This window comes from Calliphora vicina, chromosome 2 (assembly GCF_958450345.1).
Source record: "Calliphora vicina chromosome 2, idCalVici1.1, whole genome shotgun sequence".
NCBI lineage: Eukaryota > Metazoa > Arthropoda > Insecta > Diptera > Calliphoridae > Calliphora > Calliphora vicina.
The window spans coordinates 21,393,095-21,418,393 of record NC_088781.1 but is presented as its reverse complement, the minus strand read 5'-3'; the positions used below and the strand labels follow the sequence as shown (position 1 = coordinate 21,418,393).

General features: G+C 28.2%; 1 protein-coding gene across 5 annotated transcripts in view; it reads right to left on the bottom strand.

The window, feature by feature from the left end:
- bru1 (bruno 1) overlaps nucleotides 1-25,299 on the bottom strand; it is a 403,554-nt gene that overhangs the window by 262,636 nt on the left and 115,619 nt on the right. For all 5 annotated transcript variants that reach the window (XR_010576051.1, XR_010576050.1, XR_010576052.1 and 2 more), the window contains exon 2: nucleotides 23,526-24,453. Coding sequence is in view for 1 of the 5 variants with exons in the window: in XM_065502672.1 (XP_065358744.1) it covers nucleotides 23,526-24,184 (659 nt within the window). In the remaining 4 variants the exon portion in view is untranslated. The remainder of the gene's footprint in view (nucleotides 1-23,525; nucleotides 24,454-25,299) is intronic.

Here is a 25,299-nt window from a genome sequence, read left to right as displayed (position 1 = left end):
CTCATTAAATATGAAATATGTAATAAAATCTTTATTTATTAACAAACCTGAATGAAATTGCAACATTTTATAATTTGTCATTCTAAATAACAAAGTGTAAAAAAACTAACTACTAAAGATTGGAGCGAAAATCCCAAGAATGGTATTTTTTTACAAGTTTGCCCATGGGGTCCACAATTCCTTCGTGTCTGGAAAAATAGTTCGGGTATAAAAAGAGAACACTTCAAGGTTTCCAATGCTGCTTTCCGTTTTCTGATCACAGCTTTGGGATTTTTGTCCAAACTTAAAATTTTGATAAAAAAAATAGGTCAAATTCCGGAGGGCGTAGGAGCGACACATTCGAAAGATTGGATCTGTTTTTTTATACCAAAATACAGTAAAGATGCCTTATAGAAAAAATGATATTGTTATATAGGCTGACTTCATAAACACAGTAATGCAAAGCAATTATAAGGCAAAGCAATACTTTGTAACATTCATGAATCCATAATTGCTATTGCTCTAAAATCTTTTGTATATTACTGATAATTTAGTTGTCTAACTAACAAAAAACATTTGTCCATTCTGTTCATAACTACGACCCATATTTTTAAAAACGCTGATCAAGGTGTGGCAAAATTATTACATTTCAATTCTCAAATGCCTACATCCCGGAAATTATAAGAATTAGGTAGCATATACAAGCATGTTTTATCAAAACCTAGTCGAGCGCTTTCCAAAAATATGAAAATTTGAGAAATCTGATCAAAATCAAAAAAATGGCACGTGTTTAAATATGTTACATGTCGAAGGTTCTCTACTTTTAAACCACATAGCGCCAATTTTTAGGGCCAATTTTAATAACTTTATCTCAAATCACTTCTTGGCTACGCCCACATCAATCTTTGTAAAGATCGGACCAGCCATTTAGAAATGCCAGATTTATTTCCAAAAAATTTTGATTCTGCCCCACTATGCGCTGTAGGCTATGTTTGAGTTCAAGAGATATTTGAAAGTGGGTATAAGAAAGTTTAATTTAATATCACGGTAATATTACAAATTAAATATTTTTTTTATTAATTAATAGCTCCCATTACTGTTTTGTAAGCCAATCATTGTTTATGGGTCATATTGAAAATGAAATTGCTGTGCATTTGAAAATTGTTCATAATCACGTTAGGAATTTAGTGTGCGGTTGGTTTTTTCTTTTGTATGTATTACGCTTTTGAAATTTATTGTGTTACAAAATATTAGGTCAAATTAATATTTTAAATATTAGAATAAAATTGCAGTACCATAATAATAGACCATTCAATTAGCCCAAAAGCTATAATTTAAATATATGAAAATTTATTTTTGGAAGGATAAAAAATTTGTGTTTAAAATCAAAACTAAAATAACATACGAATTAAGATCCCTTAATATTTTTAAATAAAGTGTACACTAGGGTAGATCACCTTTTAGAATTAAAGATTAAGTTAAGACAATTCCAGAAATGTGAAAATTATTTTCTTTGCTAAACCCCCAGGATAAGATAATAAGACGATATAGAAATGTTCGTCAGTCAGTCCGTCAGTGTATCTGTTGAATATAGGGCCAAACGAAATCAGCCAGCAGAATGAATTTTGATAATGTTTGTTTGATAAGGTTTTGGATTAAATATTTTTTTGGAAAACTTAATAAATATTTCTATTGTAGCTAACCGGCAAGGCTGCCTTTAGGCGGGGTATGTTAAATGTATGTAATGCTTCTTTATTTGCTTATTTCTGCCGTTATAACGGTAAATATATGTAAAGAGACAAACAATTTACTTATTGTGATAAATATAAACGTGCACTTGTCTTTTGTTTTTTTTTATTCCAACGTATTTTTTTTATTCAAAAAATAATCTGGTATATTTTTTTACCTCAAAATAAAATTGGCCGGTTAGAGGGTTAAGCTCAAACTTAACTTAATGTCAGAAACTTTTTCTGGACAAATTACACCGTACGACACTCAATATTAGACACGAACGGGATTATATACGTCTGAAACAATAAATTAAATGGAGAAAAACTGCGTTTTCTTTCGTGATCCTGTTTTTCATTTCGTGATCCTGTTTCCTTTTAAAAAGACTTCAAATTTTCAGAGGAGTACATTTTTAAAAAAATGTTTTAAAATACTTCTTATAATCCTACTATGTCAGATTTAGTGTGAAATGATCAAGAAGAGTTGTAAAATATTTCGTATTATTTTTATTTTATCCTGTAAGGATCAGAAGATGTCAAAAATGTCCTTTCAAATTTTTATCCTTGAATATCCTTTTAGATTTCCAATAATTTTTTTTTTTTAAAAAATAGTGAGTTAAGGATCCAAATATTGATCAAATACCACATGCCAAAATTTCATCCTGCTATCTTAACTAATTAAGTGTTAAAAAATATTTTAAATTTTAATTATTTGATTTTTTATATTTTATTTTAATATTTCATTCGAAAAAATTATAACAAAATCCGTTATGAAAAGCAACGAAGAAGATTTTATAATAAACAAGTAAAATGGTATATTCCTTATGATACCCTACAGCGGGTATATGATTATTAAGAGTTGATATGAAACTTATTTGTGTTGAATCTTATTTGAATACACACATTTTCGGTAGTGGGCCTTATATGGGGGCTATGACTAATTATAGACCAATCGTCACAAAATTTGGTGGGATGAATTGCGAATACATGAAACATATTTCTGTTGAATTTTGTTTGGATACTGACATATTTCAGAGATTTATGTATATTAATGGCATTTTCGAGAATGTTGCTTATATGGGAGCTATGGAATATTGTTGACCGATCGTCACGAAATTTGGTCGTAAGAGTTCGGCTTCCATAAAACTAAATTGTGCTGAATTTGGTTTGAATATGTTTATAATTAAGATATTTATGAGAGCTTAACTATTTTCAAATAGGACAATTGTATGGGGGCTAGGATATATAATGGGCTGATTCTAACCAAATTCAATAGCCTTTGTCCTTGGGGCAATGTAAAGGCTTGTGCCAAATTTTGTCGAATTAACTTTAAACCTGCGACCTGTAGTTTCATTACAAGGTTTACATGGATAGACGGACAGACGGACATCGCTTAGACGGCTCAGAAAGTGATCCAATATACCAATACGTTAAGGTGGGTGTTGGGACACTATTTTTGTGTGTTGCAAACAACAGCCCTTTATGCCTCCCCCACTATGGTGGTGTAGTTTATTAATAAATTTTTTTTTTATATTTTAATTTGACCTTTATATATATAAAGGATGAAATTTTGACATTTAGTATAGAATATTTGGTTCTTTAACGCACTATTTTTTTAAAAGGAATTTATTGGCAATCTTAAGGGTTATTTAAGGATAAACAATTTAAAGGAAATTTTTGACATCTTTTGATCCTTACAGGATAAAATAAAGTTAATACAAAATATTTTACAACTCTTCTTGTTCTTTTGACATACAATTTGTCATTGTTGGAATATTTTTAAATATTTTTTGAAAAATGTACTTCTTTGAAACTTTGAAGTCCTTAAAAAAGGACACAGGATCACGAAATGAAAAACTGAAAACACAGTTTTTCTCCATATAATTTATAGTTTCAGACGTATATCGTCCGGTTCGTGTCTAACGAATTTTTCTCTATTTGTCGGACGGTGTTTTAATAATGTCTTGCTATAAATATATGTAGGTCTAGCAAAAATATTGCTTTTTCAGTCAGAGATCTGATAAAAGTCAGAACAAAATTCCCGGTATACACAAAATTAGGATTTTTCTAAATAACACTGTGTGTAATTTTTGAGTCATGGAAATATAACCATATACGGATACCACTACGTGGAGCAAAAAAAAAGACCCGTGTCTCCCAGTTTTGGTCAAAGTCATGCATTTTTTATGGGCCCCCAAAGATTTGGGGCCTCGGTGTCATTTTTGCAAATAAGTGATCATTTTCTCAGGCTCATATCTTGCAAACAGTTCAGAATTTTGATTTACTTTCCGAGGCAAAGTTGTAGCCCTTGATATAGAGAACTGAACATATAAAAGCATATATAAATTGTGAACATACATATAAAAGCAAAAGAACTTCATCTTCAAGATTAAAATCACATAAAACTTTAAAAAATTCGAAATATTTTTTAATGCTGCCTAAATGTATGCTTTGATTTATAATTATTTAATAGTTTATGGGTCAAAGCACTTAATTTCTTTAGCTTTTTCTTACTAACTTATATTGACCTACCTAAATGGTGTTAAGAATCATTACTAGGAAGTTCATATGTTCTAGAAAGTTGTTTACCGTTATCTTAGGTACATTTTTATAGTTGATAATTTCCTTGATTTATGAACGATTTCCAACCTATGGACCTGAACAGCGGAAAAAAGGTAAAAAAATGGAATTTTTTAAAGTTTTTTGCGATTTTGATCTTGAAGATGAAGTGTTTTTGATTTTATTTGTGCTCAATTTTTATTATTTATGACAAGGGCTACAACTTTGCCTCAGAGAGTAAATTAAAACTCCGAACTGTTTGCAAGATATGAGCCTGAGAAAATGATCACTTTTTTGCAAAAATTACACCGAATCCCTAAATCTTTGAGGGTCCATAAAAAGTGCATATTTTTTAGAAAAACTGGGAGACACGGATCTTTTTTTTGGTCGTTTATCACGTAGTGGTGTCCGTACTTTTTATCGTGTTGCACTTGGTAAGTGCAAATAGCCATCATTTTAAACTTCAATGTAGTTCTTGTGGTTTCTTTATTTTTAATCAAATCAAATGCTTAATTCTCGTCTAGCCATTTATTTAAGTATAAAAAAGTCAAAATTGCAACTTTTCATTAAAAAAAACCATTCAATTATATAAATGACTTTTTTACAATATTTTCATAAACAAATCTTTGTCAAACATTCAATAAAGTTAAAGAAAACTTACATAAACTTTGTCCAACCCAAAATTTGTAAATACAAATTAAAAAACTTTTAAAAAACAAATTCTTTGTAGTTATTTAAGCAAAAAAAAACACCAATAAGTAAATTTCTGATAAAATTTAATTTAAAATAAACAATTTATTTACAGCGCAAAATGTATCGCAATAAATATATTATATTTCAAACAAAAAAAAAAAACACATCAACATAAATTGAAATTTTCCAGACATTTTGTCTCGTCTTTTATATAATTTTCTGAGGTTTTCTTAAACAGCAAATATTTTGCCATTTTATCTAATAAAGTTTTGAATATTTTGCTGTTATTGGTGCTGGTGCTTTTGCTGTTATTGACTTGTTTACCATCGTCAATATAATAAATGCTCAAATTGAAAATAATATTAAAACATATTTTGTCGTTATTATTATTTGATTTTTTTCTTATTATTGGTTTGGCAGTTTCTTTTCTCTTTTTTTTGGTGTTTGTCAAATCAAATAAATAACAAATGCTGTTCGTGAACAAAAAAAAATACCAAAAAAATAAAAATAATAATAAAGTAAAGTAAAGAAGTTCAAGTGGCAGAAATACGAAAGTAAAGTATAGCCAGAGTTGTTGGTATTACGGTGTAGTTGAGATAAATGCAAAGAATTATTGCTGGAGAGAAAAAACTAGAGAACAAATTTAAATTTAAGACATCCTTAGGATCCTGTTCATTTTTATTCACTTCCTGTTGAGTACTGCATATAAATCACCCAAAATTTATAACCATATTTTATGTTGTTGAAGAAAAATTGCTTCAAATTCAATAAAAACACACCAAAAGTGAAAAATCTTACGAATACAAATTGCAAAGAAAAATGCATAAAGTACTTTTAGTAATTCTCGTAAAAAAGGAGTGATAAAACCAAAGTGTTAGCCTTTTTAACAGAGTAAATTAAAATTACAACTGTAAAGCTAAACATATTTGTGTCTTTAATTACTTAAAATCATTTTGTAAGTCCGCCAATTGGAACATTTATTTAATTAATTAAATAAAACTATTTCATGGCTATGAAAATTATTGGTTGTTTTCATTGAAAATTTAAATAGAGTTTGTTGCATTAAACTCTAGTCTACTTTACATTATTGTAATTTGTAGAAGCTGCCAATATGCTTATAAGCTGAAACAAAAAGTAACATCAATCGTGTTAGTCAAATATCAATAAATATCAAGTAGTAACAGAGATGTCCTAACAAAGGCCCCTGGTGGGTTAGTTTTAGCAGGAAAGCATAACAAATCTTTGAGTTGGAATTTGAAGCTTTTAAACCTTTGTTAAAAGTTCTCTTCCGAAATCTGAATTTTGGTTAATAAGAATTAATAATTCATAAACATTACAATGAATGATCAATAAAAGAAAAGAAACTATATGCCCTTCAAAATCTGTTGGTGGTCATGTTCTTCTATTTGTAGAAAAGCTTCTATTAAAGGAGCTTTAATGATGAAATAACGAATTAATATTTTTTTTTAAATTAACCAAGAAGCCTTTTTAATAAAAAACACATAAAACAGCCATTTTTCTTTCATAAAAAGCTTTATTTGAAAGCTAAATTTTTTTCTAAAAAAAATATTTTTTTTCTTTTTGTACAAAAAATTTCTGAAAAGCGCTTTAGTTTCTGCAAATAACCTTTAATAAAAAACTTTGGATTAAGCTCGTTTTGTAAAAATAGCCAAATTGTAAAATAAAATGTAAAAGCTTTTTTCATAAAGAGCTTTCATATATTTTATTTTACAACTTTAAGTTAAAAAAACTATTTATGAATTCTACAAAAACCTGTATTTTGAAAAAAAGATCAATTTATAATAAAATAATTTTTTGGAAAAGCTTTGCAAAATAAATATTAATAAAAAGCTTTATTTGCAGAAAAAACTTTCCTCGTATGTAAAGCTTTATTTGCAGAAAAATATTTATTTCAGAAAAAAGCTTTTTCTTAGAGTTTGTAAAAATCTTGTTTTTTAAAACACTATATTCGTATAAAGCTTTATTTGAAATAAAATATTCTTCATTTATCAAAAAATTTAGGCCCTAATTTTGTAAATCACGTCACAAAGTGATATTTATATGGAAAGCAAAAACAAAATTTCAAAAATTTTAAAAATTTGTTTTTGTTTTATATACAAATTCTTAACAGAACAAACGCACCAAAATTCAAGTGTTGATTTGCCTTTCATAATTTGAAAATTTTGTATACAAAACAAAAACAAATTTTTAAAATTTTTGAAATTTTGTTTTTGCTTTCCATATAAATATCACTTTGGTGACGTGATTTACAAAATTAGGGCCTTAATTATTGTAGTTTACAACTTAGTCTTTATTTGTGAAAGAGATTTTTTGTAAAACACTTTTATTTTCCAAAAAACTTTTTATAATAAAGTAAATATTGAAATTTTTGGGGCAAAAGCTCTCTTGAAAAGCTAATGTTCGCAAAAAACAATTTAAATAAAAAGCTTTGTTTACAGAAAAAGCTTTATTTGGAAGAATAATTTTCAAATAATAAAAATAACTTAAAAAAACTTGTTTTAAATATATTTATTTGTAAAAGTCATCATTTATCAAAAAAGGCCATTATTGTAGTTTACGTATAACTTTTTATTTATTTGTCAAAGAGCTTTTTTTTGTAAAAAAATTCTATTTTCAATTAAACTTTAAATAATAAAGCTTTATTTGTGAAAAAACAAAATAATTTCTTTAAAATTATTAAATTTTTGTAAAAAAGCTTTTTTACTTAACATTTTTAAAAAGCTTCTTATTAAGCTTAAGTTAAGAAAAATCTTTATTTTTTGTAAGAAAACAAACTTCATTTGCAAAAAAAGTCTTTTTTGTAAAAAAAAATATATTTGAGAAAAAAAGCATTTTCTAGCGAACATTTATTTTAAATAATGATGTCTGCATAACTTTTTCAGAAAATTTTTGCGTTGGAATTTATTAAAAAAAGTACTTCATTGTAAAATAACTTTTGTTGTAAAATAAGCTTTTTGAAAAAGCTTTTCTAGGAAAAGCCAATTTCATTGAAAAACAAGCTGGGAAATTTACGAATAAAAATATTTTCTGTAAAAACATTTTTGTGAAAAAGCTTTTTTTAAACAAATTTATTTGTGAAGTTTTTTTGCAATTTAATTTTTAGCAGACAAAAGTTTTTTTCGTTAAAAATTAATTAATTTTTGTTTAGCTTATAGACTTTTTTCTCAGGTCTAGAAAGAATTATTTTAAAATTTAATTATTTATTTTTAATTTTTTTTTTGTTTTATTTTTTATTTATTTATATTTCAAAAATGCCGCAAGCCCTTAGGGCCAAAATTAGCAGGACTACAACTAAATCAATTTAATTACATTAATAAAAGTATTAATACAAACATTTATATGACTTACAAAATTAGTGAAATAGAAGAAAGAAAAAAAAAAAGAATATGAAGAAATTCCCTATTATTTGCACAAACTTAAATATTATTAAAAAAAAGATTGATAAACAAATTAAAATTATAAAAAGAGCGTATTCAATTAAATACTTTTAAACAAATTTTTTAGAGCAATACAAAATGATGTGTTGTTAAATATTGACTCTTTTAATAGTTTTACCCGTTTGAGTGTATCATAGTCAGCTTCGACTGGCAAAAATATCGATTCAAAATTCTTTCATAAATTAGATAGAAAAATCATTTTGAAATTTGACAAACTATGTGAAAATCTACGATCCTCATATGAAATCATTGTATTCCATAATCTAGATATAGTCACACAATACGAACGACTCATAACGAGTGAGAAGTGTCTAGGTATAATCATCGTGTGCGTTCTACTAGAACTACCAAAAACAAATTTATGTAACAGGTATGAAGGATTTCCATATTTAACTGTCTTATAGAAAAATAAAATTTTTCTCATATTTATAAATTGGTAAAATTTACATCCCAAAATTAGTTTTTGGTATTCCGAAACATGTTCCCTAATACTTAGACTGTAAATATATCGAATTACCCTATTGAAACATCTCCGTAGTCTTAAAATATTTGCGGCAGAAGTGCCCGAGTAAACCTCCAAACAATATAGAAAGTGTGGAAGACAAGTGGAAACAGCAACCCGAAGTCTCACAGCCAATGGCAAGTAACAAGCCACACTATAAAGGCCACGTAATGTTAAACAAACTCTATTAATAACAAGATTTACATGTTTATTAAATGAAAGATCGTTGTCCAAAATAACACCTATTCATTCTTACGAAAGCTTTAATGGAACAATTGGTTTCATCTTAGGATAACGGAAGGGCTTTTAAAAGCTTTGATCTTGTTAATTTAAATCCCTAAGATTGATCATATTTTCGGCATAAATACATAAGTTCCATTATTACAAATGGTTTTTGTAATGATTTATTTAGTTTTTTTTTTAAATATTTCTGTTTCACAAAAATACCATTAGTTCCCATCAGATTGTCTACTACTGCATTTTGCAATCATTTTAGAAAAATTTAATACAATATTGAACAAGAAAAATAAAACGGAAAGCTCTTCCATATTTTTGTTTTCTCCTACACTTGTCTCGAGGGTGGTAAGTAGCCAATACCTACTAACAAGCGTCTCGTAAAATAAAAACTTTTTTTTCCATTTATTCAACTTTCAAAAAAAAAATAAAAAAATCTATATTCAATAGAGTATAACAGCAGAGTTTCCATGGTTTTTGGTGGTTGTTAGCAAAAATATTTAAACCATAAAAAACGGTTGTTGCTAAAGCTTTATATGCAGAAGCTAGTAAAAAATTGTAAAAAAATATATATAAAAAACAAAAAACTTTAACCAAGTAGCCAAAAAGGATTAATGGCAAAAAATAAACTAGAGAAATATGTATAAATATAAAAAAAAACTTTAAACGAGAATTTTATAGAAAAAAAGCGCTACTTGTACATTTAGTACATAGTAACAAAAATGTGTATTTTATTAGTTTAAGCAATTTTTTTTATAAAAATCATTTTTTTATCAGCTTTTTTCTGTATATTTTGTTTTACATTGAACTTTTAACCACAAAACTGTGGGCATGTTGGTTGGTCATATACGATTTTATTTTTTTATTTTATTTATTTTCATTTTATTATATTACAGTTTTTTTTTCGTGTTCATATTGAACACATTTTAACGATTTATTTGTAAAAACCCTTGCACACACTCATATTATTTATATAGAAAGTGTGGGTTTTTTGAAAATTCCACAGTTTTCTGTATGTTTTTTTTTTGTATTTGAAATTGTTTATGTATTTAGATACTGGCACATTTTTTGGGGTTATGTCAACACTTTTTGATTAGATTGACAGAATTGTATAATTTTTTTTTCAGCCAACCACTAAACATTGATTTGTAGTTGGTGGCACATCAAATATGAGGTTGTCTGTCTATCTACTTATGTATTTATATTATTTCACAAATATTTCTAAATTATATGTGCACTAGGAGTTTTTGACAGTCTGATTGAAAGGTTATAATTAAAATTTAATGTTCAGGAGGCTTATTTAAATTTAAAATTTCCTTTGGTTGTGCTGAAAACTTAATTAAGTTTATGCAAAACGTGTAAATAAATTGAGTGTATGAATTAAAAATGCTGGATTTTTTGTTTCTAATAACTTATACGTCATTTCGAAGGGTACATATCCGTCATTTATTGAATATTATTGTGTAGGCAGCAAAGTTTTTTTTATTTTGTACCAACAAAGCGTCATATGCAAGAAGTTTTGCTTTACATCTTTAATTTAAATAGGTGCCACTGAAGTGCACCAATTGCTCACCAAAGCTTTTGGTGAATAAGTTTCATCGGTTTCAGCGTGCAAAAGATGGTTTGTGCTATTCAGAAGTCTTGATTTTGACACAGAAGACAAATATCTCTCAGGTCAGACAAAAAAATTTGATGGCCAAGAATTGGAGGCATTAATCCTTGGATATTGTTGTAAAACTCAACAGGGTCTGGGAACTACTCGAGCAGCATTTTCATAACGTTTGCGAGCAGCAAAATTCATCTAAAAGCAGGGAAATTGGGTACATTACGAATTGAAGCCGGAGATACCTTGAATGACGATTTCTGGGATACGCTTCAATCTCTGGAACAGAGTATCCGATATTGGCTTGATTCGTCCATGGCCTCAAAAGCAGTTCTTTTGGCTCGGAATTCATATATTGCCAGTAACAACGACCAATATTTTGAATAAATTCATATTGTGCAAATATTTCAAAATAAAGGCTAAAAATTTTAAAAAAATCCTGGATTTTTAAGTCATTTATTTGATGTGCTTACCCATATATTTTATTGTTTAATTAATAACTACAATAAAGTTTATTTTGGAAATGTCTTAAACAAAACGTTAAATATTAAACACAATACACAAGTTCAAATAAACAAATACGTATTTACATAACTTAAAGTTGTTGTATATGAATTTAAAGAATACACTCCAAAATTATTTAAAATTAACGCTTTAATATTAAGTTTTACAAAATACAGGCCAGATTTGAACTTGCAGCAGTAAAATAAAATAAAAACAAATTGACAGCTGACAGTTTGGATTTAGTAAACATGGAGTACTAAACGAGACTACAAAGCGTTTTCATAAATAAAAAATATTTCAAAAATGTTTATATTCATAAAAAATAAGCTGGGAATAATGATAAAACTTCGTCAGCTATGAAAAGAGTAATTGAAAAATTCAGGGGGATTGGATCAATTGGTGGTGCTTAACACACTGGTCATACAAAAACAAGATGTACAAATGTCAATATTGAAGCACTGCTTGAGAATTTTGGAAAAAGTCCAGGAACATAAGTTATGCGTATTGGTTAAGAACATTGCTAGCATTTTCATACTAGCAATGTTCAATTGACAAAAGCACTGAAATCTAATGATTAGGAACAGTGAAGTGAGTTTGTTGAATGGTTTATTGATCATCAACAAGTGAATGCTGATCTTTCAAGCCAAATAATTCTTCAGCTCATTGTTACCTTATGGCCAAAATTGCAGCATTAGCGATTCACAGAGCACACAGATAATCGAAGAAGATATTTATTCACAACTTATCAATGTTTGGTGAGGATTTTGTGCTAAAAGCAGGTCAAGCAGTGGCGGTTGCTGGTACTCGATTTCACGATATGATAACTGAGATCTCTCTGCCTATGTTGGGTGATATTGACGAGGATGACATGTGATTTTAATAAGCTGGTGAAACAACTTTCTTCATTTCGGTGATATGTATTAGGGTGCTTGGTGCTAATTTTGTACTGAACAATATTTCTTCGAAAATGAGGCTGGTGAAGCTGTGACTGTTACTCTTGCTCGATATCGCAACTTAAAAACACAGTCTTTCCTGTCTAAATTGATTGATTTAGCATTCGTTTTTATGGGATAATTTTAAGTCAAAAGTATACCAAATCAATTGCACAATTGAACTAGGCAATTAAACAAATTAGGCATAATTTTTAAAAATGATCATGGAAACCGACGCAAGAGCGAAGCCTTGGATTAATAACAATCTAAACACAAACAAGAAAGATTGCTATATTCGACTGTGCCGAATCGTATACATCATTCACAAATGGAATATCTCAGCCATTTGTTGTCCGATTTTTATTTTAAATAGAAACCGAACCAGTGCTATACCTGATATATGGATATATTAATAATTCCTGTATGTTATTCGGGGGCTACGAAAAGTTAATTTCAAAAGCCAAATAGATATGCAGACATGACTCTCATTGTATACGCATGAAATATATTGAATTTTCTAATTTTTAAAAATTTTGTTAATCAAATTTTAGAATTTGTTGATCATCACATTGAGAGTATGATAATACCTCCTATAGTTTTTCCGTACCTGCGATTTAAATATTGCGAATTTCGGAAATACGAATTTTTTCCATATTTTGGCTAATGAGCCCAATTTACTTACTATTATGAATTATTAGTAAAATCTATCCGTAATGTTATAAGATATTTAATTATAAATATACTCTAAAAGGTTTACTAAAATCTGAAAACATTCACCCTTAAATCGTAAAGGTCAAATGTAAATTTTCATTATTTGGAATTTCTAATAGAAAGATAGCGAAATTTTATATATTTTTGGGATGATTAAAATGACCCTACACTTTTAAAATCACGGAAAACACAGTCAATATGAATGGTGTTAATTTTCTAATTTTTTAAAATTAAATAAACTGAATCCAGTTATTTTTTTCAATCTAATAAATCAAAAGTTAAAATTAATTTTTTCTTAAAAAATTTCAATAAAAAATTTGTTAAGCTGTGTTTCCGCATACACCATAATTGGTTTCCGCATACACCTGCTTGAAGTTGTTTTAGTTCCGGCCCCAAATGACAGGGTGATCGGTGCCGCTTCGTTCCCAATTTTCGTTGGCGATTTCTGAATCGAACTTTTTTTCGTACAAATTTTCAAAATATGTTAACTTACATATTTTGTTGAATAAAACACAATTGTGCGTTAAAACAGCCCTAATGCATACATGTTTGTGGAAATATTTGAAAAATTAATTGAGACTCACATGGAATTTAGCAAACAATTTTTTTCTTAATTTGATGGCCACCAGCTAATTAAAGTGCAGTAGCACCATGGTAAAATATGTACATAAAAAAACTTTTGGTAAAGCGAAGGTCAATCAATCCCAATTCTCATATTAGTTTAAAAGAGTTTAAAAATTTTTAAATGGAGTTTTGAAACTGGTTTTTATAGAATAGGGTGGTTAGTTAATTAACCACCATAGCGGTTGGCATTAAAAATAATTAAGATACAAATTTTCGTAGCGTAAAAATTTGATTAAAAACTAATCACTTTAACTAAATTTTTAGAGCAAAACAAACGAAATAGCAAAGTAACACTGAATTCGATGAACAATAAACACTCTATATATTTTTTTTTTGATTTTATGGTGATCGGTTCATAATTGTTCATAGCTCCCATATAGGGCCAACTTGTTATTTCCCTACAACTGCAGCATTCCAGTAATTAAGAAGAATAGTAAATCTTACCATATTTTTTTCGGTCTCTTAAAATAGTAACCTTAAAAAATAAAACATTACCTTACTCTAATCTCTGGTGGCATAGAATAACTAAACATTATTACAAGAAACGAATAATTTAATAATCATGACCAACAATCAAACATTGTTTTACACCTTTTGTTTGCACTCCAACACAGGATGGGGCTGAATTGTGAAGTAATAAATGACGTATTGTTAGAATTTCATAAACGACTACATACGAATATAATACATGTATTTACACATACAAACATATAATTTTATATAACGTCATCTTAAATATAAACGGACGTAACTACACTTTATTTTATTTTAAAGGATAAGCAAAAAATGTTATGAAATCGATAATAATAAATTATTCTTTTGTAATTTTTTGAGTTTGAATTTGTTTAATAAAGCTTTAATTTTTCATCGTAGGGATCTACAAATTTTACAAAAAACTTTTAAAAAATCTATGTTTTTTTACCTTTTTCCCCTGTTCAGGTCCATAGGTAGCAAACAATCAACAACAAAAATGTACCTAAGATCTCAGTAAACAACTTTCTAGAACATATGGACTTCCTAGGAATAATTCTTAACATCGTTTAGGTAGGTCAATATAAGTTAGTAAGAAAAAACTAAAGGAATTAAGTGTTTTGGACCATAAACTATTCAATTATTAAAACTAAAGCATACTTTTAGGCAGCTTAAAAATATTTATTTCGCATTTCTTAAAGTTTTTTGCGATTTTGACCTTGAAGATGAAGTTTATTTGATTTAAAATGTTCACAATTTTTGTTCTTTATGACATGGGCTACAACTTTGCCTCAGAGACTAAATCAAGAAAACTGGGAGACACAGGTCTTTTTTATTTGTTTGTCTTTTATTACATAGTGGTGTCCGTATATGGTTATATTTCCATGACTCAGAAAATCAAAAACTCGATTTTTAATTTCAGTGTAGTTACGTCCTTTAACATTTAAGGTGACGATATGTATTGTTGGATAAACATACATGCATGTCTTGATTTATTTTACTGTATTGTATTGTGTTTTATTTGTAATGTTTTAGTGTTATTGACACTAATGTTTGTACACTTAAACAAATCAAAAGCCAGCCACAGACAAACAAAAGTGGGAGGCCAGTAGAAATAACTACAATTTAACACTGGCAAGTTGGTAGTATGGTAACTGTTAGTAAAATAATATTATTCAGACTCACACTCTGACTCTCACTCTCACAACAATATGTCAAAAGCTATAAAACATTAAATTAGTCAAGCGATATATTATAGCAACATAAATATATTACAGTTCTCCCCACACACCTAACCAACAGCAAGTTACCTTTTTGTATGTTAACAAATAGAAGAAAAAAAAATCACTTGTAGCTGGGGCAAAATACAAAATTAAGCAAAAGTATTAAAATACAAGGTTTTTTGAAATTGAAACCATGATTGGATTTACCAAACTTTGTGTCTGAGAAATAAACAATTTTGTTTTTGTTGTTTTATTATTTCTTATTTCGTTACATTTTGGCTTTGGTTTATTGCTGTCTTACAACTATTAGGGATTTACTATCAACACCACCCACCACAGTACAGCCACTGTGACTTGTACTATTTTGCGAGAAGTAGTTATTTTATTGCTAGAGTTTAGAGTGCGAGTTTTTTTTGGGAGTTGGAGCTGGTTGGTTTTCCTTTTACTATTGCCTTTGGTAATTTGTCACGTAAACTGTTTTTGTTACATTGTATTTATAGTGACAGTTTTACTTTTACCTTTGCTTTGGTTTCATATCCTATTTCGTTTTTTGTATATTTTTGTTGAAATGTTTCATTTTATTTAACAAGAAATTTTAGCACTATGGCTAAGGAATTTAAAATAAATATTAAATTTTTCGTTCATATAAATAATTCCTAAGACTAAAGCATTTCAATAACAAATTTAAATTTAAAACTGGAATTCAAATTCTTAATTTGTTACATTTACTGCCCCATAGTGTCTCATTTAAGGATGAGTAAAGTTTGGTTGTGATTTCATTTCCCCCCTGATTTTATTTAACTATAACATGTGTAACTTATGATGTGTCTTGTGGGGTTAAAGGTGTTTCAAATGAATCATTTATTTAAGTTTGAAAACATGTCTAATATTACCTACACACACACACAATACAACCTATATTTTTAATGTCTAAACACATGTAAAATAATGTAAGCATGTTTATATCAGTAAATGTAGTCTGCTTTTAGGCATTTTATCTATAAAACACACACATACTCTCAGACACAAATAAAAATAATAAAACAAAACAAACAACTGATTGCATGATGTCAACTTTATTTAATTTTTATGTGAAAAAAAAATAAAAACAAACCTAAAAGAAAAATCAATGATTTTCATGTGGGTGTCTCAATGACGATTGTAAGCAAATTGCAGACAAATACAATACAAAAAAAAACTTTGAACAAATTGTAGGTGATAAAAAGGTATTGTTGGTATTGATTTAAAGACACAACATTAAATCAGTGACTTAACCAAGATTTAAATATTACACAGGTCTACAATGATGTTGATGCCTCCAAAACTAAAACAGATTATAAGTATGTTTGATACCGTGATTCTAACTGTATGAGAAATTTCAGGAAAAAAAATTAAATAAACGATTTTACAATATCATAGTGCAACACGAAAAAAATAACCATATAAGGACTTCACTACGTGGACAAGTTTTGCCCAAAGTCATGGAGTTTTTTTATGGGTCCCCAAAGATTTCGAGCCTCGGTGTAATTTTTGCAAAAAAGTGATCATTTTCTCAGAATCATATCTTGCAATCAGTGCGGAATTTTAATTTAATCTCTGAGAAGAAGTTGTAGCCCTTGTCATAAAGAACAAAAATTGTGAACATATAAAATCAAAAAAACTTCATCTTCAAGATCAAAATCGCAAATAACTTTAAAAAATTAAAAAAAAAAATATTTTTGGCTGCCTAAAAGTATGCTTTAGTTTAAAATAATTTAATAGTTTATGACTCAAAGCACTTATATTGACCTACCTAAACGGTGTTTAGAATCATTCCTAGGAAGTTCATATGTTCAAGAAAGTTGTTTACTGAGATCTTAGGTTCCTTTTTGTAGTTGATTGTTTCCTTGAATTTTGAAGGGTTTGTTACCTATGGACCTGAACAGGGGAAAAAAGGTAAAAAAAATCGAATTTTTTAAAGGTTTTTGCGATTTTGATCTTGAAGATGAAGTTTGTTTTTGATTTGATATGTTCATAATTTTTATTCTTTATGATTTAAGGCCAGAGAAAATTATCATGAACAAAAAAAATTAAATCTTTTCTGGAATATTTTACAAAAAAATTATAAGTATTTATAAAAAATTTGTTTTAAAATCTTTTCTGGAATAATTTGAAATCATAAAATCCTTTAAAAAGAAACATAAAAAATTAAAATTTTAAAAAATATTTTATTTTACTTCCCATAAAATAGATTTTTTTTACAAATTTCAACTTTGTTAACCCATAAGTAGGCACCTAATAGGCGTAGAACATTTTCCAAACACTCAATTATCAATTCATATGCTTTTTAAATTTTTTGATTATCTTAATTGGTTCAAAAGTTATGATTTGTGCAACGGTGGCGCAACTGTGAGTCGTCTGATCACAGTAGAGGATTTTTAGCAAACGCTAAATCAGAATATGGCATTTTGCTTTTATTCATACCATGTAGTTTTACAGCACAAATAAATATAGAAGTCCTCAATGTTGTTTTTCGGTTCTGACCAAATGACTACGGTTTCCGCATTCTCGCTGTCTTGAGTATTCACTACACACTTTACACACAATGTTTGGCACCCACTACACGCAGAGAAAAAATATAATTGGGCATGGTTACTGTAACAATTTAAATAGTATTACAAGATTTTTAACAATATTATAATCACAGTAACCATTTACATGATTGTTGTAACCATAATATTGTTAATTTACGATTCACATGATTGTATCAACCATATATATGGTTACAGTAAACAAATATATGTTTGTGGCAACCATATTTATGATGAATAATTTTATCATAGTATGTTGTTCTCAGATTATGATAAGCCTTAAGCCGACAGCAACATAATATTATAAGTCCTTCATCATATGATTGGTTGTCACAAACGTATATTTGTTTACTGTAACCATATATATGGTTGATACAATCATGTGAATCGTAAATTAACCATATTATGGTTAGCACAATCATGTAAATGGTTACTGTGACTATAATATAGTTAAAAAACTTGTAACAATATTGAAATGGTTACAGTAACCATGCCCAACTATATTTTTTCTCTGCGTGTACTTATTCAGGACCTTAAGTAATTGCTCATTTTCAGCCATTTGTCGATTTTAAATGGCAATCTAAGTTAGGCTATAGTGCTTAAACAATTTTATTAATTATATATGTAAGTTATTTGGAGACTTCGAAAAACTGATTTCAGCAGATATGGCTATAAACCCCTGATATCTATAACGATCCAATAAAATGTAGAAATGGCAAATGGCATGACAAACTTAAATATACCCTTTGCACTCATGGTGAAGGGTATAAAATTGTCTATATTACTCTTGTTTAAATCCATGTTTATTAGTAAAGGCATGTTATTACCTAACTTTAGCTTGTAATTTAAAAAAAATTTCACTTTAGTTAATTTTTTAATGTTTTAATTAGTATAATTTCTTGCTTTAATTATAATTTACTTATAATTCAACTTGCATACCATTAATTTTGTAAAATGACACCAGTTTTTTAAAGTCACGCCATCTTGTGTAAGAATGGTTTGCATGTGGAAAGTTGTCAAAATAGCAGTGGTTTTTTCATATTATACGTATGTACAATATATTTTTCTGCAATTTATGTGTATCGCGTACATTTTTTTGAGTCGGAAGAAATAGCCAAACAAATTTAACTTAAGTTTTGTAACAGTTTTGTAAAATCGAAAAGAATATTTGTAAAACTAATGTCCATATACAAGGTCAATGAAATAGATTTTTGCAAAAGCAAATACGAATTGGAATTGCACTTGAAAATAAAAGAAATCTAAGTTTAGTCATGAACTTGAATTGAATCTCTGAAAGTGTTAATCGATATTAGAAATGAATGAACAACTTTTTTGTAGAAATTAAAAAAAGTAAAAATTCTAACCAATGAATAATATAAATTTCCTTACATAGAATAATACTCCAATATTGACATTTCGCAATTTTTTAAATATAGTCTTCATTTGGTGATGGATATCCTATTTTATAAAAAGATGTAAGATAAATGAAGCAATAAATTTATTGCACAGTGTAACTAGATTTACACAAAGTTATTCCTAGTTTTAGTATAAATTCAAGTAAACTAATTAAATCTTACAATATAATATTACCAATACTAAACATTTATATTCCCCCTTGGTCCTTTCTTCTAAGCCCTTTCGCGCCTTCAATAGACAGACAGGCGGACGGAAGGACATAGCTAGATCGTTTTAGAATTAGCATATATTTAAATGTATTACAAAAGGAATCACAAAATTACTTTGGGTGATTCAGTCTTGGCCACTGTTTAAATTTTATTTTATAATTTTTAATTAAACTAATTGTTATTTGACATCTTAATTAATTTAATTTCGTTTTGAAAACAATAGATTTTTATCACATACCTGCATATACACAGATAATTTATAATTGGAATGAATTTTGTAATAAATATTATTAATCGAACATGACTTTTTTTCCCAAACTTTTTCATTCAGAATAAGAATATGTTCATAAATATTATAAAATTGTTCATGACGGAAATTTTAGCTTTTTTTGCATAAATTTAATAATCTTTTATAATAAATTGCATAATAATTGCATTATCTAATGAATTAATTCATAACTATATGCATAATAGGCATTATTGGCCAATATTTTAAGATAAATCAACAATATCTGAAACTTAAAAAATATCATTTGAGGTGACTATAGATTATGCAAAACAACGTTTCATCAAAAAAATTCGAAATTGGATTTTAATTGATTACGATTCACTACTAATTTCTGCTAGCTAACGAACTTATAACCAAAATTCAAAATAACGTATCAAGTGTATGATTTTCTTAAACAAAAAACGTATCATCACTCGTGCTACATAAAAATATAACGGAATTCTTGATTTTTTATTGTTTATGCATAGACTGATAAATTTACGAATTGAAATGGACTATTAGACATTTTATACAACAGATTGTTATTTTTTTTAATCAATAATAAAAAAATTATTTTGAAAAGATAAATCTTAGTATTATTTTTATGCAATTGCATAAAATTCAACTGAAAATTTGATTGCGAGTATTTTTAAAAATTTTTGAGTGGGTATTTGGAAAGAAATATTAAAAAGATCGATGTGACATTTTTGTTTTTTTAATGCTAAAAATAGAATTTGGTTTAAAAAATTATTTTCTGAAAGCTTTTGTCCGGTTTGTGTATAATTTTACAATATTTGATGCTCACAATTATGCATGGACATGCAAGCGGCAGCAGTTAAAGTGAAATGCATCATATTACAAAATAAAATTTTTATTATTGCATACAAATTTAGATTGATGATTCGTTATTTTTATTTTAGAAAACAACAATTCAAAATAACGTTATAGCGTTATAGTTATAGTTATCAATAACGCATATAGTGTACTTTAATAAACTGATTTGTTCATCCGCACTATATTTCTAGTAGCATGTTAATCCAGATTTGAAAACTTTCTAGTTTCCATTTTATATTGTTTTTTTCTTCTGCTGTATAGTTATGAAAAGTGACGTGACGTTATTTTGCATTTTAGGTGATCATTTATTGTGTTCATAATTAAGTTTATGTAAATGGAAATACAAGCCAAAATGATTATTGTTTAGTCTGCTTTTACACACAGCAAGTTTAATTGAAGCAAATCTCTTCGATTCTCTTTTAAACTTGCACAGCAATTCTGTGTTCAATTTTATATGTCAAAACCAAAGTACACCAAGTGGTCCGACTGTCTATTTTTTAAAATTACTCTCTCACATGAACGGGTACGGTGTGAATTCAACACCCTTGTGAGAGAATTAAACACTCCAAAATATTAGAAATTTTAACTTTGATTTTCCTACTAAATATGTATATACCGAACCACTTTATTACACCTCTACACAATATTTGGCGAAATTTGTAAATACTTTGCAGGACACTTTTAATTTTGCTAATTTTGCTCAAATGAAAAAAAATATTTTTTATTAATTTTTGAGACACAATTTTATTTGTGGTAGAATTTAATTTATAGAATAGAGTTTAAATTTTTGGTATTGAAAATAGAATAAAATTAAAACATTTTTATAGAACTCTGTGTCTCTGGTTAAAATTAAAGAGGCACCAACACTTGTACATTTTTGTTACTAACACATGTTTAGCGTTAGGTACTGCTGTCAAAGAGTCGGACTACTTGGTATACTTTGGTCAAAACCTAATAGACGCCATAGTGAAAATGAGAAAACAAAAGAGAATTGAAGAGACTTGTCACTACAAGCAAGTGTGCAGCCTTCTTCTTGCCTCTCTCTCCTATAAACTCAGACTTGCGGCAAGAAAACTTGGCCAGTGTAAAAGCAGATTTACAAATCGAAAAAACTTTTATGGAAAGTTCGAAAGAAATCTTTGTAATTATTGCTTTTAAGCTTACATTTGAAGTAGAACTAATAGAGTACATCGTGAGTATGAGTAATAATTATTACCCAATAGAGATATTATTACTCATATGCATAAGCAACCAATATGTAAAATTCATAATGAAAATTTCAGCATTTTGCAATTATTTTGTGTGAACTAGCGAAATGAATCAATGATTTAAAAAATACATCAATTCAAGATATTTCGAAATTGTTTATTAATTTAATTTTTAAATTTTTTTTTTTTAATTTTTTAATAAAGAATTTTTCTAAAATGTATTTTTTTTTGTTATTTTTCCCGATTTTGACCCATTATAGGTCCAACTTACCATAGCCTTATATACATCGTTGCAATGGACTTTGAAATATCTATCATTAGATAACCATATTGTCTATATTAATGACTTAGTAATCTAGATGTAGATAAAAAATAGGCCAAACATGGAGGTTGTCCCGGTTTTTTCTTTATATCTTGGCCATTTGTGGACCGAGAAGAGAATTCCCGACATATTGATATACATATAAATCAAGTTTGTAAGTTATTTTGGAGCTACGGAAAGGTGATATCAACATTCAGATGGACAGACTGAAATGGCTATATCGACTTTGCTATCTATAACGATCCAGAATATATATACTTTGAAGGGTAGCAAATGAAAAATGTAGAAATTACTAACGTAATGACAAACTGATATATACCCTTGGTGGCGGGTATAAAAATATGTTTATAATAAAGTACTTTATCAAAAAAGTAAATAAAATCCTAAATTTCCAAATCAAAATATTTCATGAAAATTTATTTTGGTAACAAATTCGATGGCAATAACAGATTTACTTTCTCTGAGTATGAAATTTAAAATTGAAGGCCATTTCAGAACCAAAAAGGTTTCGTTATTAGGAATAGTTGTCAATATTTACCACTACAACATCAAATAACGCATTATTTACTTATTTTTGTCCAATTAATAAATTTTTGTCTTAGACATTTCATTTTGTTTTTCTAATTTTCTTTTGTTTGACGTTGTAGGCAATGTATAATTGAGAATATGCTTTCTAATAATTGTATCTTGTTAGCTCCGCCATGTTGAAAACCATTTTGACAAACATTTTTTTAAATAAAATAATTTACTCATGTTTTAAGAAAATCCTTATCATTTTTAATTTTCTTTTTACCTTCCCTAAAGTTATCTCTAGTCTTCTAAGCTTCATTTAAAATTTTCATCTTAAATCTTCTGTTTTTGAAATTTAATTTGTTGAACTTAAATTAACAAAAATGTTCTCTCATTTACCCCTTTAATACAGCAAAATAAAACTTCATACCTCAAAATAAATGAGTTTATTAAACTGAAATACCAACGTGTTGATCACGATTCACTTTCAACGCATAAAATTACAGCAATTCATTTTAATGTGTACGAGTACGTATGCAAGCTTGTCTTTTGCATTCCACCCTCCCTCACAAAAAAAAGTATAAAGAAAATTTATTAAATTTTCTCTCATTATTTAACAAAAAAAAAAAAAAGAAAATCAGCAAATAATAAAATTAGTAAATTGTTATGAGCGTTGAACACAAAGGAAACCCAGGAAACAGGATAACATGCATCCATTTATAAACACTTACACACCACCTCTCACACACCCACACACACACCATCAAACAGATTGATGAAAATTTAACAAATTTGTAAGAAAGAGAGAGAGTGAGAGATAAGGAGAACAGAGAGATAAACAACAAATAACAAACACAAAAAAATAAAAGAAAAGAAAACAAAGTGTAACAACAACTTTATATCCAATTACAAAAACAACAACATAAATAGAAGTTTGTTTTTGTTTGTTTGCATGAAATGTTACTCACTTTTCCTTCAGACAACTGCTAAACTCATGCTGGGAATCATTTTCATCGTATGGCTGGGAGGAGGTTGTTGTTGGCGACAATGGTGCAGACACAGACTGTTGCTGCTGGTGAGGGTGATGGAGCTGCTGCTGTTGCAAACTCTGTCGTCGCTGTTGCAGCTGTTGTTGAAACAATTCGTGCTGTTGCTGTTGTTGTTGCAGGCATTCTTTGGGTGAGAGAGATGAGGCCGAGAGCGGTGTCGTTGGTGGGGTCGATGATGCTGGGTACGTTGCCATCTTTTGCTGTTGCAGCAAACTGTTGGCAAGGTTCGTGCTATGATTGTGGTTGTTGGTATTGTTGCTGCTGTTTGGTGAATTCGGTTGCTTGTGATAGGGATGTATGGTATTGTGAGTGATGTGACATAATTTGTTTCCATTGCTATCCAAGCCACCATTATAATGATTACAGTTTAAACGTAACGAATGAGTATGAGATGATTGTTGCTGCTGCTGCTGCTGATGCTGCTGTTGTTGTTGATTGTCTATGCACTCCTGTTTATAGTAAGATGTTTGTGACAACTGTTGTTGACTTGATTGTTTTTGCTGCTGCTGCTGGGACGGAGATTTGTTTCCTGAGCCAGGTGATATTTTACTAGCTAATGCATCAAGCGAACTTAACATTATGTTAACTTCTTAATTATGAAAATTTATTTTTCTTTTCTTGCCTTTTGCCTCTCTTTACGCTTTTTAACCGTTGTTTTGTTTTTAAATACTTCCAATTTTGAAAACACTTAAATTTTTATGTTTATGATTTTTTCCTTTAGAGTTATAAATTTTTAAAGTGTTTTGTTATTTATGGTTTTTAATATACACTTTATTGATTTAAATTTCACTTTGTTTTTTTCTATATAGTTTTTGTTTAGCTTTTACGTTTATTCTAGAGCTGTTGCCTGAAGGAAAAAAGTATGGAGAGAAAAAAATTTTGGTAAAAAATGGCGATTAGTAAAACAATGAATTTTTATGATACAGGAATAAAATGTTTGTTAAATACAAAATTGTTTTTTATTTTAAAGCATTAAAGTTTATACATAAACTACACGTACACTAAATGATTTAATCCAAAATGTATGCACTCATGACTTTGGTAATAACTATTTCAATAAAATTAAAGCAAATAAATCTAGTGGGATTTTTATATCCCCTGGCAACCTTGCGTGTTAACCTAAATAGTGTTTAATTTTTATAACTTTATAACTGAAAGAATAGCTTAATTTTTATTGTAGTTTTGTATTCTACTAAAATGTAAATACTAGCTGTAGCCTGTTACATTGTTGGTAAAATTTTAAATTAATTATTTAGTTATTCAACTACTAAGGTGTGAGTTAAATGGGTAGATTTTGGATCATGCAAAATACAGATTTATTTTAATCGTGTATACATATTATGATAAAGAAGAAGGATATTACACCCATTACTTATTTAAAAATGTATTTTATTAGAATTAAACAATTAAAATTTAATGTATTTTCACTTCTCTACCGGAAATTTTTATGGTTGCTTTGAATTGAATAACACGGTGCTACGATATAAAAAAAAAAACTAGGAAAACGACCTAGCGTGGGCTATAGGTCTTGCTGAGTTCATTACAAATTGTGTCAAAAAATTTCAAAAACACCCTGACGTTTCCAGTGATGCTTGTCAACTTAACGACCTGTAACTCAGTCAGTTTTTGTCCGATTTTACTTTTTTTAACGTGCTTGGATGACGCTTTAAAACGACACACATTGGTATGAGAA